Genomic DNA, 15524 nt, shown 5'->3' on the forward strand with positions numbered 1-15524 from the left:
GACATGACAAAATGCCTTAAGGGAGGAAACTTTTCATATCAAAGTAACAGTGCAGGGTGGGATGTTGGGTGCAGCAGCCACGGTGATGCTTGGGATACCTGCATCTCATATTGGGGTGCTTGGGTTCAAGTCCCAGATCTTCCAGTTCCAGCTTCCTGCTAAATGCACACCCAGGGAGGCAGCAGGTGGTGGCTCAAGTAACTGGGGTGCCTTCCACCCATGTGGGAGACCTGGATTGAGGTCTGGACTCTTGGCTTTGGCCTGGCCCAGCCCCAGCTATTGTGGGCATTTGGGGAATGAATCAGCAGATGGGTAATCTCTCCCTGGTTCTCTCCTCTTTCTTTCAAATAAAAATAAAATAAATGAAGCGATAATAAGATTTTGGGGAAAAAGTGACAGATAGTTACGATAGACGCAGAAGATTCAATACACAGATAATAAGAATCTGAAAGGGGGGATAAGAAAACAAGGGACTTGATCAAAACTAAGAAAATGGTCATGAAATAAAATCTTTCAAACTACATCTTGAGAATGTACATGATGAAGCTAAGGTTGTCAGCCCATGTGTGTTCTTGGTAAACCAGTGGATTTTAAAAGAAAAGAAGAAGGCCGGCGCCGCGGCTCACTAGGCTAATCCTCCGCCTAGCGGCGCCGGCACACCGGGTTCTAGTCCCAGTCGGGGCTCCGGATTCTGTCCCGGTTGCGCCTCTTCCAGGCCAGCTCTCTGCTGTGGCCAGGGAGTGCAGTGGAGGATGGCCCAGGTGCTTGGGCCCTGCACCCCATGGGAGACCAGGAGAAGCACCTGGCTCCTGGCTCTTGCCATCGGATCAGCGCGGTGCGCCGGCCGCGGCGGCCATTGGAGGGTGAAGCAACGGCAAAAGGAAGACCTTTCTCTCTGTCTCTCTCTCTCACTGTCCACTCTGCCTGTCAAAAAAAAAAAAAAAAAAAAAAAAAAAAAAAAAAAAAAAAAAAAAAAAGAAAAAAATCTGTTGCAATCCTAGGCAAAAATGGTGAATGACTTAAAAGAAAAGCAAAGTAGATTACTGGCAATCTTTTGGACAGAGAAGATTTGACACTTTTTTTTTTTTTTTTGGTTTGTTTTGCCAAGGGAAATGGAATAACATCATAAATTAGATCAAGGAAAGAAAAAGATGCGGACTAAGGATTTGCCACGCAGGGAAACTGACTCTAAAGAGAAAGGACACAGACACGCTGTCAGGGACCTGCAGGACCCCAGAGGGTGTTACTGCCCTGAGCGCCTCCTGAGGACAGTGAAAATGACCAGACTTAGGAACGGGCAGACCGATGAAGCTGCAGCCGCTGGTGTGATGGGCTGAGTGAGGGTGGCACGGAGAGGTGTGGTTTATGTGAGAATTGATGTAGTCAGAACTGTGCCCTGTTTCAAAAGGATGGGCAAGAGTAACCTTGCCCATCTGTAACCTGTAACCTCAGGTAGCACAATTTTATCCTGAGACCGGCATGTGTGGTGTGGGACATGTTAAGTAATGATGGGAGATGATAACCTAGCGTTCTTGGGGTACCAGAGCCTGGATTTTTGATCTAGAAGAAAGGGGGCCAGCGCTGTGGCGTAGTGGGTAAAGCTGCCGCCTGCAGTGCCAGCATCCCATATGGGCCCGGTTCGAGTCCCGGCTACTCCACTTCTGATCCAGCTCTCTGCTGTGGCCTGGGAAAGCAGTAGAAGATGGCCCAAGTCCTTGCGCCCCTGCACCCGCATGGGAGACCTGGAAGAAACTCTTGACTCCTGGCTTCGGATCGGCTCAGCTCCGGCTGTTGTGGCCAACTGGGGGGAGTGAACCAGCGGATGGAAGACCTCTTTCTCTCTCTCTCTCTCTCTCTCTCTCTCTCTCTTTCTCTGTGCCTCTCCTTCTCTCTCTGTGTAACTCTGACTTTCGAATAAATAAATGAAGCTTAAAAGAAAAAAGATATAGAAGGAGATGCAGAGAGGGTACAGAAGAGGGTAAGGAAGTAAGTGGGGTGAAAGGCGCCCTGAATTTGAGCTGGAAATACCGGTGTGAATTCCAGACTGTGGTCCTGAAGTGCCGTCTCTCCGGGAGGAAGGAAGTTGGGACAGGAAGCACTCCCCCCGAGCCTGGTCTGATTTCCCAGTCCTGTGAGGAAGCCGTCAGCGGCAGCGGGACCGGCGCCAGGTGGAACAGACCGGACACTTCGAGCTTCAGAAGGACAGTAATTACAGCGGACTGAAACCCATCTGACAGTGGGTCACCCGCAACTGGACAGTGCGAGGAAGGAAGCGTGTGTCCCACCTGCCGCTTTTTGGCCTACCCCTGGGTAAACCAGGTAGATGGAGGAGAGCGTCTTTTCCTGAATTAGCTGAGCTGACACACGGAAAGGAGATGCTAGCACTGTACTGAACAGATCTGAGCAGTGAGCATCCGTGGTCGCCAGCCTCATCGATGGGAGGCCTTGTGTGCCCCCTCATGAGACACCTGCACCACCTCTAGTCTGGCCAGAGCCTCTCTGTCCGGCTGCTGACTACAGGAAGTGCTCAGGGCAGAGCTGCATGAGTGTGGGGAACCGTGTGGCCAGACGGCCTGGATTCTTTTTTTTTTTTTTTTTTTTAAGATTTATTTGTTTATTTGAAAGAGTTACACAGAGAGAGGAGAGGCAGTGAGAGAGAGAGAGAGAGAACATTTCTATCTATTGGTTACTCCCCAATGGCCACAGCAACCAGGTCTGGACCAGGCCAAAGTCAGGAGCCAGGAACTGCTTCCTGGTCCCTAAATGGCTGCAATGGCCAGGGTGGGGTCAGGCCAAAGCCAGGAGCCAGGAACCAGGAGCTTCTTCAAGGTCTCCCATGTGGGTGCAGGGGCCCAAGCACTTGGACCTTCCTCCACTGCTTTCCCAGGCACATTAGCAGGAAGCTGGATCAGAAATGGAGTGGCAGGACATGAACTGGCACCCATATGGGATGTTGGCATCGCAGGTGATGGCTTTACCCACTAAACCACAATGCCATCCCCATATATATATTTTTAATTATTTATTTGAAAGGCAGAGAGAGAGCGAGCGAGAACATGTCTATCTATTAGTTACTCCCCAGTGGCTGCAGCAGCCAGGTCTGGACCAGGCCAAAGTCAGGAGCCAGGAACTGCATGCTGGTCTCCCACATGGATGGCAGGGACCCGAGCACTTGACCATCACTGCTGCCTTCCCAGGCACATTAACAGGAAGCTGGATTAGAAGCAGAGTAGCTGGGATAGGACCTGCACTTTGATGTGGGGTACTGGTGTTGCAAGTGGTGGCTTAGCCCTAATGCCAGCCGTGTTTTGTTTTTAAAATTTTTATTTATTTGAGAAGTAGACACACACACATACACATACACAAACACACATACATACACATACACACAAATTCCACCTCCTGATTCACTCCCCAAAGGCTCACAAAGGCCAGGGTTGGACCAGGCCAAAGCTGGGAGTTGGGAACCTAATCCAGGTCTTCCATGTGGGTGGCAGGGACCCAATTACTTGAGCCATCACCTGCTGCCTCCCAGGTGTCCATTAGCAGGAAGCTGGCGTCAGGAATAGAACTGGGACTTGAACCAGGTGTGCTGATATAGGGTATGAGGGTCTTAACTGCTAGACCTGTCTTTTATTGTTTAATTACAGAAGATACAGAACATAAAATCTTCCATATTACCATTTTTAAGTGTTAGATCAGTCATGTTTTTTTGCTAAACTGAAACTCTGTCCGTTACACAATCCCCACACCCTCTTCCCAGCCCCTACCCTGCTCCTTTTTATCTTTGTGCATTTTACCTGTCTGGACACCTCACATGAGGGTCACATGTGTGTGTCTGTGCCTGGAAACCTCACATGGGGTCACATGTGTGTGTCTGTGCCTGGACACCTCACATGAGGGTCACATGTGTGTGTCTGTGCCTGGAAACCTCACATGGGGTCACATGTGTCTGCCTGGACACCTCATGTGGGGGGGTCACATGTTTCTGTGCCTGGACACCTCACATGGGGGTCACATGTGTGTGTCTGTGTCTTGACACCTCACATGGGTGGGGTCACATGTGTCTGTGCCTGGACACCTCACATGGGGTCACATGTGTCTGTGCCTGGACACCTCACATGGGGTCACGTGTGTCTGTGCCTGGACACCTCACATGGGGTCACATGTGTTTGTGCCTGGACACCTCATGTGGGAGGGTCACATGTGTCTGCCTGGACACTTCACATGGGGGGTCATGTGTGTCTGTGCCTGGACACCTCACATGGGGGTCAAATGTGTGTGTCTGTGCCTGGACACCTCACATGGGGTCACGTGTGTCTGACACCTCACATGGGTGGGGTCACATGTGTCTGTGCCTGGACACCTCATGTGGGGGGGTCACATGTTTCTGTGCCTGGACACCTCACATGGGGGTCACATGTGTGTGTCTGTGTCTTGACACCTCACATGGGGGCCACGTGTGTCTGTGCCTGGACATCTCACATGGGGTCACGTGTGTGTGTCTGTGTCTGGACACCTCACATGATGGGGTCATGTGTGTCTGTGCCTGGACACCTCACCTGGGGGGTCACGTGTGTGTGTCTGTGTCTGGACACCTCACATGATGGGGTCACGTGTGTCTGTGCCTGGACACCTCACATGGGGGTCACGTGCCTTTCTTCTTGAGACCAGCTCTCGGCATCTGTGGCTTGTCTGTGCACTCAGCCAGCAGCTGGGGCAGCTCTTTCTTGCCCTGGTGGGGGCTGCAAACTGAGTGTGCTCTCTGCGGCTTTCTGTCGCCGTGCGTCATGTTACAGTCACGGGGGAGCCGTTGCAGAGGTCCTCCTCTGCTCTCCCCAGGGGGTGCCATACAGGTCACCTCAGAGCTTCTCCCCAGGTGCAGGAACTGTCCTGACCCTCTGCCGGTCATGACCTCCTTCTAGCTCCGTGTGTGGATGGCATTCACCATTTCTAATAGCTGCGTAACATCCCGGTGTCTGGACGTGCCATAACTTTTTTCAGCAATTCCCCCTTGATGGCCTTTTAGGTTGTCTCCAGATTTTTGGTACTGCAGACAGCGATGCAGTGAACGTCTGTGTCCATGTCTGTCCCCGTGTCTGCGTTTGAGCCTGTAGAGCTGTGTGTACAGTCTCCTTACACTCTCTGCCTTTGTCAGGACCACTGTGTCAGTAAAATGCGCGTTGTGCTCTTAAGGGGGTCATGTCCAAACACATGAGCCAGGATTCAGAAACATTTCCTGAAAAGACAGTATTGGGATAATTAGCAACTTTTGAACGTAGATTGTGTATAGACCATACTGCTGCATGCCATACATTTATCACTGTGTGAGAGAATGATCTTGTTCTTGATACATCCTGAGGTATTTCAGATGAGGAAGTGTGAAATCTATATTTTACTCTCATTGGCCCAGAAAAAAATGCACGTGTGTAATTACGTGCATGGTGATAGCAGCCAACACGGGCTGACACGTTGCCACTGGGGCTTGGTAAAGGCTCAGGAGAGTCCATTGTACTACTTTTGCAACTTTTTTTAAAAAATAGGTTTGATGTTTTTAAAAAACAAACAGTTACACTTTTCAACGAGTTATTGGTAGAATGCGTCCCAAGAGTGCAGTTACAGGTCCCCAGGGGGTGACGGCTGACGGTGGTGACTTCTTGTTGCTAAGATTCTGCCTGTGATGCTGTACGTGGCCAGCCCAGTGCTTCCCCATGGCTCGGGAGTTTGTCTTAGGAGTAGCTCTTTGGAGCTGGTTGCTTTTTGCCCCATGAGTCCTGGTCATGCCTGCAGGAGTGATCGAGGTACACACTTCAAGGCATCTGTTGGCGCACACAGCACTGGCTTGCCCGTGTGGAGTCTGTGGCTGTGCAGGGAGGATTTTGTTGCTAAGGGGAAATACTGTGTTCAGCGCCTGCAGAAAACATGTCGTTTTCTTTTTGGCCAACCAAGAGGTTCCTGTGTGTCCACACAGCACTTCAGGGCTACACTGTGAGGTGCTCCTCCCATAGGTCTCTCCAGTCTGTAGGGTTCATCCCTACAGAAAATGAGGTGTAATGTGTGATCACCAAAAGCTGGGGTCATGGGGATCCCCAGCCTAGGAGGGCAAGGAGCGAGGACTCAGACCAGCCTAACTGGGCATCTGATCTGAGGCCGTATTTCCCATGCCGTTGGAGACTTGTTGGGCCCCACTGCTGGGTGAGTCTGCTTCCTGGGGACAAACATGGAACTTGCAGTCTCATTTCTGCCAAGGCTTTAACACAGCTGAAGCCAGGGGCATTGTTGCCGAGTGGTCCCCAGAGCTGGCTGTGGAGTGTGGCATGACCTGTCCAACCTGGGAGGGGTTGCTCAGGGTGTGACTCAGTCTGAGGATTTCTGCCTGAGTATCTTGCGTCCCTGGAGCCTCGCTCCACACGTTCTACCTTTTCTTGGCCGGAGTTGTGAGGCTAGGAGTGGGAGAGAGTCTTCTGAGAACCTTCACTGTGTCAGGGCCGGCCTGTTTCAAGGCTAATGACCTCTGTTGTTTGTTTTGAATAAGACACCGGGACACATTTTCCGACTTAGGGAATATTTGAAAGTTGGACCAGCCAAAACCTACAAAATGTAAGGGCCCAGTTTTAATAAATCACTTGCAACTTCGGTAGCAAACCCCGGAGCCGATGGCAGGGTGGGAAGGAAGTTTTCTCATTTTCACGTGAGCAGCCGCTTGGTTCTCTCCCTAGATGACACGGCACACATCCTGCCCTTCTTCCGGATAGGGAGGTAACTGGAGCTGCAGGAGGGACTCCCCAGGCCCTCAGCACTCAGATCTCCTGTTTTCACAAGGCCTTCCCGTTCCCCGGCCTGACAGAAGTAACCCAGTACGAGGGGCACTTGGCTAGCAGTCCCGATGGGCCTGGCGGAAGAAACGCTCATCTGTGTGCACTGCCCCGGGTGGAGAACCGGGCATTCACAGGCCTTTGGGACTTGAGGGTGTCCTGGCCTCTGGACGCCCAGGTGATGAGGGCAGATCCACGTCCTGCCCATGTCAGGTGCCCCCTTGACCCAGAGGTGGGAAAGCTCGAATTCCCCGCACGGGCTCCCTCACTCCAGCAGTGGCGGCGTCTGTCCCCTGTGCAGTGAGGGGTGCCGGGCCCTGAGAAAGTGCACAAGAGGCTGTCCCTCGAAGCCACCTGCTCACCTCGCCCTTCCTCTCTGCTGAGCGGATGCTGGACTGTTCTCTGTAGCCCTTGAATTTACCACGAGCCGACCGCTGCTCTGCGTCTAAGCCCTGGCTGAGGTTACAGGTGATGCACATGTGAATTGTCGCTGTTCTCCAGTGCATTCCTGACAGGAGGGCTTTGCTGGCTCGGTGTAACAGCCTCCTCTAGTCTCCTCTAGGGCAGCGGCAGCTTGAGTTCCTGGATTCAGCTGAAGCCATGGTCCCTTACGTCCTAGCTCGTGTGCGGGTCAGCGGCCGGAGCTTCACCCACCTGTACACGTGCCATCCACGGGACTGCCCTTTGGTCGCACCACAGACACACAGACGCACATACATAGACACAGACACACACGGACACACAGACACACAGATGCACATGCATAGACACAGACACACATGGACACACAGACACACAGACATCTGCATACATAGACACAGACACACACGGACACACAGACACAGAGACGCACATACATGGACACAGACACACACGGACACACAGACACACAGACATCTGCATACATAGACACAGGCACACACGGACACACAGACACACAGATGCACATGCATACATAGACACACACACACGGACACAAACAGATGCACATACATAGACACACACACACATGGACACACAGACACACAGATGCACATGCATACATAGACACAGACACACACGGACACACAGACACACAGATGCACATACATACATAGACACAGACACACACGGACACACAGACACACAGATGCACATACATAGACACAGACACACATGGACACACAGACACACAGATGCACATGCATACATAGACACAGACACACACGGACACACAGACACACAGATGCACATGCATAGACACAGACACACACATGGACACACAGACACACAGATGCACATGCATACATAGACACACACGGACACACAGACACACAGATGCACATGCATACATAGACACAGACACACATGGACACACAGACACACAGATGCACATGCATACATAGACACAGACACACACGGACACACAGACACACAGATGCACATGCATAGACACAGACACACACATGGACACACAGACACACAGATGCACATGCATACATAGACACACACATGGACACACAGACACACAGATGCACATGCATACATAGACACAGACACACACGGACACACAGATGCACATGCATACATAGACACGGACACACAGACACACAGATGCACATGCATACATAGACACAGACACACACGGACACACAGACACACAGATGCACATGCATAGACACAGACACACACATGGACACACAGACACACAGATGCACATGCATACATAGACACACACGGACACACAGACACACAGATGCACATGCATAGACACAGACACACACGGACACACAGACACACAGATGCACATGCATACATAGACACAGACACACACGGACACACAGACACACAGATGCACATGCATAGACACAGACACACATGGACACACAGACACACAGATGCACATGCATACATAGACACACATGGACACACAGACACACAGATGCACATGCATACATAGACACACACGGACACACAGACACACAGATGCACATGCATACATAGACACAGACACACACGGACACACAGATGCACATGCATACATAGACACAGACACACACGGACACACAGATGCACATGCATACATAGACACAGACACACACAGACACACAGATGCACATGCATACATAGACACGGACACACAGACACACAGATGCACATGCATACATAGACACAGACACACACGGACATACAGACACACAGATGCACATGCATAGACACAGACACACACATGGACACACAGACACACAGATGCACATGCATACATAGACACACATGGACACACAGACACACAGATGCACATGCATACATAGACACAGACAGGGACACACAGACACATAGACACAGGCACACACGGACACACAGACACACAGACATCTGCATAGTTACCAAGCCTCTGTCAGGCGTCAGGCGTTCTCCACCTCTTGTCTTGAATTTTTACTGAGAATTTCTAAGATCGGGTTATTGTCACCCTTCTCTTGATGCGGCACTGAGACTGGGGAAGGGTAAGTCGCATCAAAGAGAACATTGTTGTGGCGTGACAGTGTCCAGACACACTCACAGCCCCTGCCGTTCACTGCACCACATCAGGTTGTCACGGTTGACTGTGCGTTCAGTGGACGGCTGTCCTCTTGCCCTTACAGGCTCCCAGGCTCCCTGCTGCCACCCTGGCCTGTCCCATAGCTTCTGTGGGCTGACATCTGGGGTGGATGGGCTCTGGGAAGTGAGCTTAGTGTGTCTTCCCTCGTGGTCACCGGGTTGGGGGGGCGTTTTCTCCACAGGTGACTTTAGTGTCTCTTCAGCTGGCTGCAGGAAGAACCTTTTTCCCCCCTTTGGTTTCCAATCTGTACTTTAAGAAAACGCAAGGCCAAGGCCATGTCACACTGCTGTCAAAGCCTCAAGTGCTTGCTCTCAGCTTCTGGATCCCCTCGTGGGCTGGGGGAGTAAACAGTCGGAGGTCAGAATGGCCCGTGGATGCCTCTCACAGTGCTCTGCCGTATAATTTAGGGGAGGCAGAAGCTTCAGAAGAAAAGTGTAATTTCTAGAAACCACAGTTTTAAAAGATATTTAAATTTAGGGTAGTAGATAGTGTCTCTGTTTAGCATTCTAGTGTTTAATATTCCCCTGCAACTTTTAAAGCTGGTATAAAGGACTAAACATATAAAATGTCCAAAATTTAAACATTCTTCTTATTCCCAGCCTCACCCTCCAAGCAGCTGTCGGCAGCTCTGGAGTCGAGAGCACCCCACGTTCGAGGAGGAAGGGTGTGGATCAAGACTTACGAGGACAGGAGGGATGGGAGGGGCGTTTTAGAAACTGACCCCGTGGTGCCCGCTCTTGGGCACCTCGAATGTTGTGGCAGGGGCGAGTGTAACCTCCCGTGAGTGTGTGTTTCTCTGTGCGGACCCCGTCCACGCTCGCGTGTCTAATGCCGCCTCCCTTCTGTTGCAGAGCCAGATCACGCTGATGGACATCCCCGTGTTTAAAGCCATCCAGCCGGAGGTCTGTACTGCGTCCTTCACGCTCGGCTACTGCGGCCGTGACCGGCAGACAGGGACTCGGTTTCTCTCCTGAATCCGCGATAGCCGCGTGTTACCTGTCTAACCTCCCCCTGCCCCCTTGAGCCAGGCTTTCAGGTGCTGCAGGAACGCTGCCTGTCTGGCCACACGGCAGGGCAGAGCAGCTGGGGCCCAGGGGCCTCCATGCTGGAGACTCAGGCCTGGGCACACTGATCCCTCCCCCTGCGCGGAAGGGCCCGTGCAGGATCGCTTTCCGGAGAGCTGTCGTTTTGCAGATTCGCGAGATCGGGTGGCAGCCTTGTTTCTGGTTTTGAAACCAGTTGCCACAGCCAAAAGCATACATATTTACATGAAAAGCATATGTGCATTTGAGAGGTGGCATATTCAATAAAAGGAAAAAGTTAATTTTTGTGTTTAAGAAGAAAATTCCTGGAAGTGTTTGGCGGCAGACATTGAGCGTTAGTCATTTTGCCCCGGTTTCTGTCTCTGTTAGCAAGTGGCAGAAATCCACGTCGCAGGGGCCGAGAGGGCAGCGCAGGGCCTCTCTGCAGACTCCATGGGCACGGGGTTTGGCAGCCTGGCAGCCGCCCGGGATGTGGGCACCCTGCTTCTGGCCTTTGCCTTCCCTCCTGCCTGCCTTCCTGTCCTCAGATGTGGCCCAGCCTGGCCTCCCCATAGGGCCCACTTTATATGACCCCCATTGAAGCCACTGTCCCACGCCCAGTCCAGCCCAGCTCCTCGTGCGTCCAGAACTGGCTGAGAGTATGCATCAAGCGGAACTGGGGACCCAGGCTCGTGGGCGAGGTGCTGTCCCAGACAAGAGGGGGGCAGGGATGTGCTTTGGGGAGACGATGCCAGAAAGCATCTGTTGCAACCTGGTGACCATGTAGACATCAAGAGGGCTGGCAGACCTGGATCAAACAGGGCCAGGATCTCCAGGCCTCCCGAGCGAACCCGGAGGAGGCCTGCCCTGCGCTGCACTCAGCATTTACGGGAAGACACGGCAGAGATTTGTGTCGTGTATTGTGTTCCTGGGGTCTGGGGAGCAGAATTGAGTTCACTGCGTTGAATTGGGCGCCATCCCGTCATCGCCCTCCGTTGTGTTGTGTCGTGCCGTGGTTCATGCTTTCTCATCGACAACAGCAGTCTGCTGCCTCTCGGGGGTGTGGTTGTGCGTGGCTGCCTTGGTTCCCAGCCCAGGCTGCCCTCACGCTGTTCTCTGATTGGAGCGCGTGTGAATTCTGGGCTTTGTTCTCCATCCTGAATGTCAGGGAAGGCAACCCAGCCTGCACGAGCCCGGAGCCCCTGTGTGCCCAGGAGGCTGGCGCCACTCCCCAGACTCATGGGGGAGGGAGGCTCAGGGGGTGGGGGGTTCCTCCTCTGAAGAGGCACAGCCCGGTGGGCCACGCTGCCTCCCAGGGCGCACGGCTCGGCAGGGACTTCATCAGGACATACTGTGCTTCAAGCTGTGACAAACGGACAAGTGCTGGAGTGGAGGCGTTTTGTAAGGTACAGTCGTGGCTGTTCCTCAATGTCACCTGGGCAGCCTTTGACACACGCAGGTGTCCAGGCCCCACCCTAGACCACAGAATCAGAGTCTCTGGAACCCAACCAGCCCTGTTTGCTCCGGGTTTACCAGGTGATCCTGGTGCCGAGGCAGGACTCGAGGCCAGCTGCTTGAACGTCTCAGATCCGTAGTGTTAGCTGGACATGGAAGAGCTTGTCCCTCCTTGTCAAATCCAGATGAAAAGGATGCCCCAGCCTCTTCACTCTTGTTACTGTTGGCAGGCCAAACACTGGAAGTTCTCCTCTTGGGGGGTGCCTGCCATGTTGTGGCTGGCCCACCCCAGCGCTGGAGGGCACGGATAATGCGTGACTGGACCTTTGATGTAGGCGGGACTTGCCTGGTGGCCAGTGCCCGAGAGCATGTGAGGGGCCGGGCTCCCCAGTTCATGAGACGTGTGCACCGGTGCCTGTCAACCCTGTTTGTGCATCTGAATAGCTGAGGAGTATCTGTGAAAACCTACAGATGTCTGGGCCGAGAGATTGTGGTCGAGGGGGCTGAGGCGTCAGTTTTTGGACAGCTCCCTAGTGGTGCACAGAGCTGATGGTTCTAAGAGTAATGATGGCGCTTTGCTCTGTGATGTACTCGTTCCGTGAACACGTGTCCTTGGCTGGTGACTAAGGTTGCTCTCAAGTGGTTCCACATAATCGGAACAATATTGGCCATAGATCACATAGCCAGGACTTGAACCGAGTCTGAGCCCAGAGCCCAAGTGCTCAACCACTGTTTCAAGGTCAGGGGGTACTGACCTTGTAGAGACGTGGTCCCCACCTCCTGCACTGCCCTGTAGCTGTCACACCAGGGGAAATAAACTTCATAAGCCCTTCCGAGGCCTTTAAGATCCTTCCCAGTTGGGGTGCTGCTGTGGCTGGATTTAGATATGGAGATTTGGACTTTGGGGGTTTCCCTGGATGGCAGCTTCTCCCAGTTGGTCTTTTTCCCAATCTGCTCCAGGTCTGTGCTTTGTCTGTCTGCCCCCTAGGAAGCTGCCAACATGCAGTTTGCCAACTCTGCCTGTTAATGGGGAGCTTGGGGTACTGAGGTCAAAAAGGGAGGCCCTGCAGGGACTGACTCCTGCTGTGGGGACCTGGAAGGCCAGGAGTGGCCGTGAGGCGTTACGGGGAGACTTGGAGATGGCGCTGGACAAATGCTCCGGATCGTGGGATCAGCGTGCAGAGAGGGTGTGTCGGGGGTGCACTGGTGCTGGAGATTTGGCCTTGAAGGCTTCTAAAGCCCCCCCTCGGGGGGGTCTTTGAGTCTTGGTGCTGCCAGGAAGACAGCTCCCAGTGGCGGAGTAGCGGGCACTGCCCTTGCCCGCGTGGACCCTTGCCTGTGTCCTTGGTTGGTCTGCCAGCCCTGCAGACCTCAGCTCTGGATTCGAAGGGCTCATGGCCTGAGCACAAGTTTGGAAATGGGTGGGCGCTGATGTGGACTTGGGACTGCTTGGGGGGTCTGGGCTGATCTCACTTCCCCATTGTTGTGTGCAGGCACTAGGCCAGGCACTTAGATGTCTCTCCTTTGATCCTGATGACACCCTTAAGAGGCACTGCTGTTGTTATCTTTGTTTTATTTTATTTTTTTAAAGATTTATTTATTTAGTTGAAAGTCAGAGGTACACAAAGAAGGAGAGGCAGAGAGAGAGAGAGAGAGATGTCTTCCATCTGCTGGTTAATTCCCCAAATGACCACAACGGCTGGAGCTGCATTGATCCGAAGCCAGGAGCCAGGAGATTTCTCCAGGTCTCCCACATGGGTGCAGGGGCCCAAGGACCTGGGCCATCTTCCACTGCTTTCCCAGGCCATAGCAGAGAGCTGGATCAGAAGTGGAGCAGCCGGAACTCGAACCAGCACCCATATGGGATGCTGGCACTGCAGGTGGTGGCTTTACCAGCTACGGCACTCTGTTTTATATGTGACGGAAGCTCAGATGTGTTGAGAACTGTTCGTTGCTCCCTGGTTACCCTTTTACTCCTGCACTGCCAGTAATGAGTGATCCCCAAGTTAGCGGCTCTCCGCAGCCAGCTTCTAGGGTGACGGGGCCCGGTGGTCCTGGCTCAGAGCCTCAGGGAGTTGCAGCCAAGACAGCAGTTGGGCCTGGGTCCTGTGAAGGCTCGGCTGGGGCTGGGAGACATGTTTCCAAGGGGTCCACGCACAGTGCCTGGCATGTCAGGACTGGCCATTGGCAGGGGCCACTGTCCCCTGTCACGTGGAACTTTCCAGAAGGCTGTGTGACCATCCTTGTGCAGGGCGACTGACTTCCCCTCATGTGTGACCAGGGGAGAGACACAGAGCTGCAGTGACTCATGGTCAGGCCTTCGCAGTCACACCCTGCCAGCCCCACAGTGACCCGGTCATCTCAAAGGTCAGCCGCATTCAGTGAGGAGGAGCCCACACGGGGCTAGACGGGGGAGTGGCAGGCACAGGAGACCTCTTGGAGGTGCTACCACGGCACTCAGGTCAAGTGCAAATTCAGCTGGTCTGACTCTGGAACTTTAGTATTCATGGCTCTGCCAGTCCCAGCTGTGTGGCCTTGGATAAGTGACTTTGTCTCTCAGGGTTCCAGTTTCTCCACCCATAGAAGGGGGTTGGTAAGAGTTCCTCCCCCAGGAGGGTTCTTGGGGAATTAAGTGAGAGGAGACAAGTGGAGCGCTCAGCACAGGCCTGGAACCTGGTAAAACTTCGCAGCAACCAGTTTTGAATCAGGAGTTCGATACTCCGGTGTTCCAAGTGGCAGCTTGCCCCACTGCTGAACCCACTGCACCAAAATGCCTGTCCCTCCCCACTCCCGAACTTACCTTTCCCGTGACTTTAGTGTTGTTTTTGGTTTTGGTGAATAGTGCCTCTCTCACTTTTCTTTTCAGTTGTAATGAACACATGATCTTCCATCTGCTGGTTCACTCCTTGAGTGGCCACAATCAGGCTGGGCCAGGAGGAAGCCAGGAACTCCATCTGGGTCACCTGTGTGGTTGGCAGGGGCCCGAGTGCTTGTGCCATGTTCCGCTGCTTTCCCAGGCACGTTAGCAAGGAGCAGCGTTGGAATCAGCACCTGGGACTGAAGCTGGTGCTCCTACACGGGGAAGCCGGTGTTGCAGGCTGCGGCTTAACCTGCTGCGCCACAGGGCCGGCCCTACGCACAGATTTTATAGATCCTGTGTGCCTCAATCAGTTGTAGTCACCATTTCTATCGATGCATTAAATTGTCCTTTTTTCTTTTTTTAAAGATTTATTTGAAAGAGTTACAGAGAGAGGTAGAGACACAGAGAGAGAGAGGTCTTCCATCCGCTGGTTCACTCCCCAGATGGCCGCAACGGCCGGAGCTGCGCCGATCCGAAGCCAGGAGTGAGAAGCTTCTTCTGGGTCTCCCATGTGGGTGCAGAGGCCCAAGCACTTGGGCCATCTTCTACTGCTTTCCCAGGCCACAGCAGAGAACTGGATCAGAAGAGGAGCAGCCGGGACTAGAACTGGCACCCATATGGGATGTGTGCCTCAGGCCATGGCATTAACCCACTGCGCCACGGCGCAGCCCCTAAATCGTCCTCTTTTACCCAGAGGAGCCCTTTCATTGTGGCTCCTGCACCTTCTTAACGTGATCCCATTAGGTATTTTTTTTTTTTAATAGCTCCCTTGCTTTCATGCACAGGGTCATGCT

General features: G+C 53.1%; 1 protein-coding gene across 20 annotated transcripts in view; it reads left to right on the forward strand.

Moving 5' to 3' along the window:
• Positions 1–15524, forward strand: part of RALGPS1 (Ral GEF with PH domain and SH3 binding motif 1) — a 267729-nt gene that overhangs the window by 51491 nt on the left and 200714 nt on the right. For 17 of the 20 annotated variants that reach the window (XR_011382172.1, XM_051855034.2, XM_051855036.2 and 14 more), the window contains one exon: positions 10245–10295. The exons of the other annotated variants lie outside the window; for them this stretch is intronic. Coding sequence is in view for 16 of the 17 variants with exons in the window: in XM_051855034.2 (XP_051710994.1) it covers positions 10245–10295 (51 nt within the window). In the remaining variant the exon portion in view is untranslated. The remainder of the gene's footprint in view (positions 1–10244; positions 10296–15524) is intronic. 20 annotated transcript variants of the gene reach the window in all.

Source organism: Oryctolagus cuniculus, chromosome 1, assembly GCF_964237555.1.
Source record: "Oryctolagus cuniculus chromosome 1, mOryCun1.1, whole genome shotgun sequence".
In the NCBI taxonomy this organism is placed as follows: Eukaryota; Metazoa; Chordata; class Mammalia; order Lagomorpha; family Leporidae; genus Oryctolagus; species Oryctolagus cuniculus.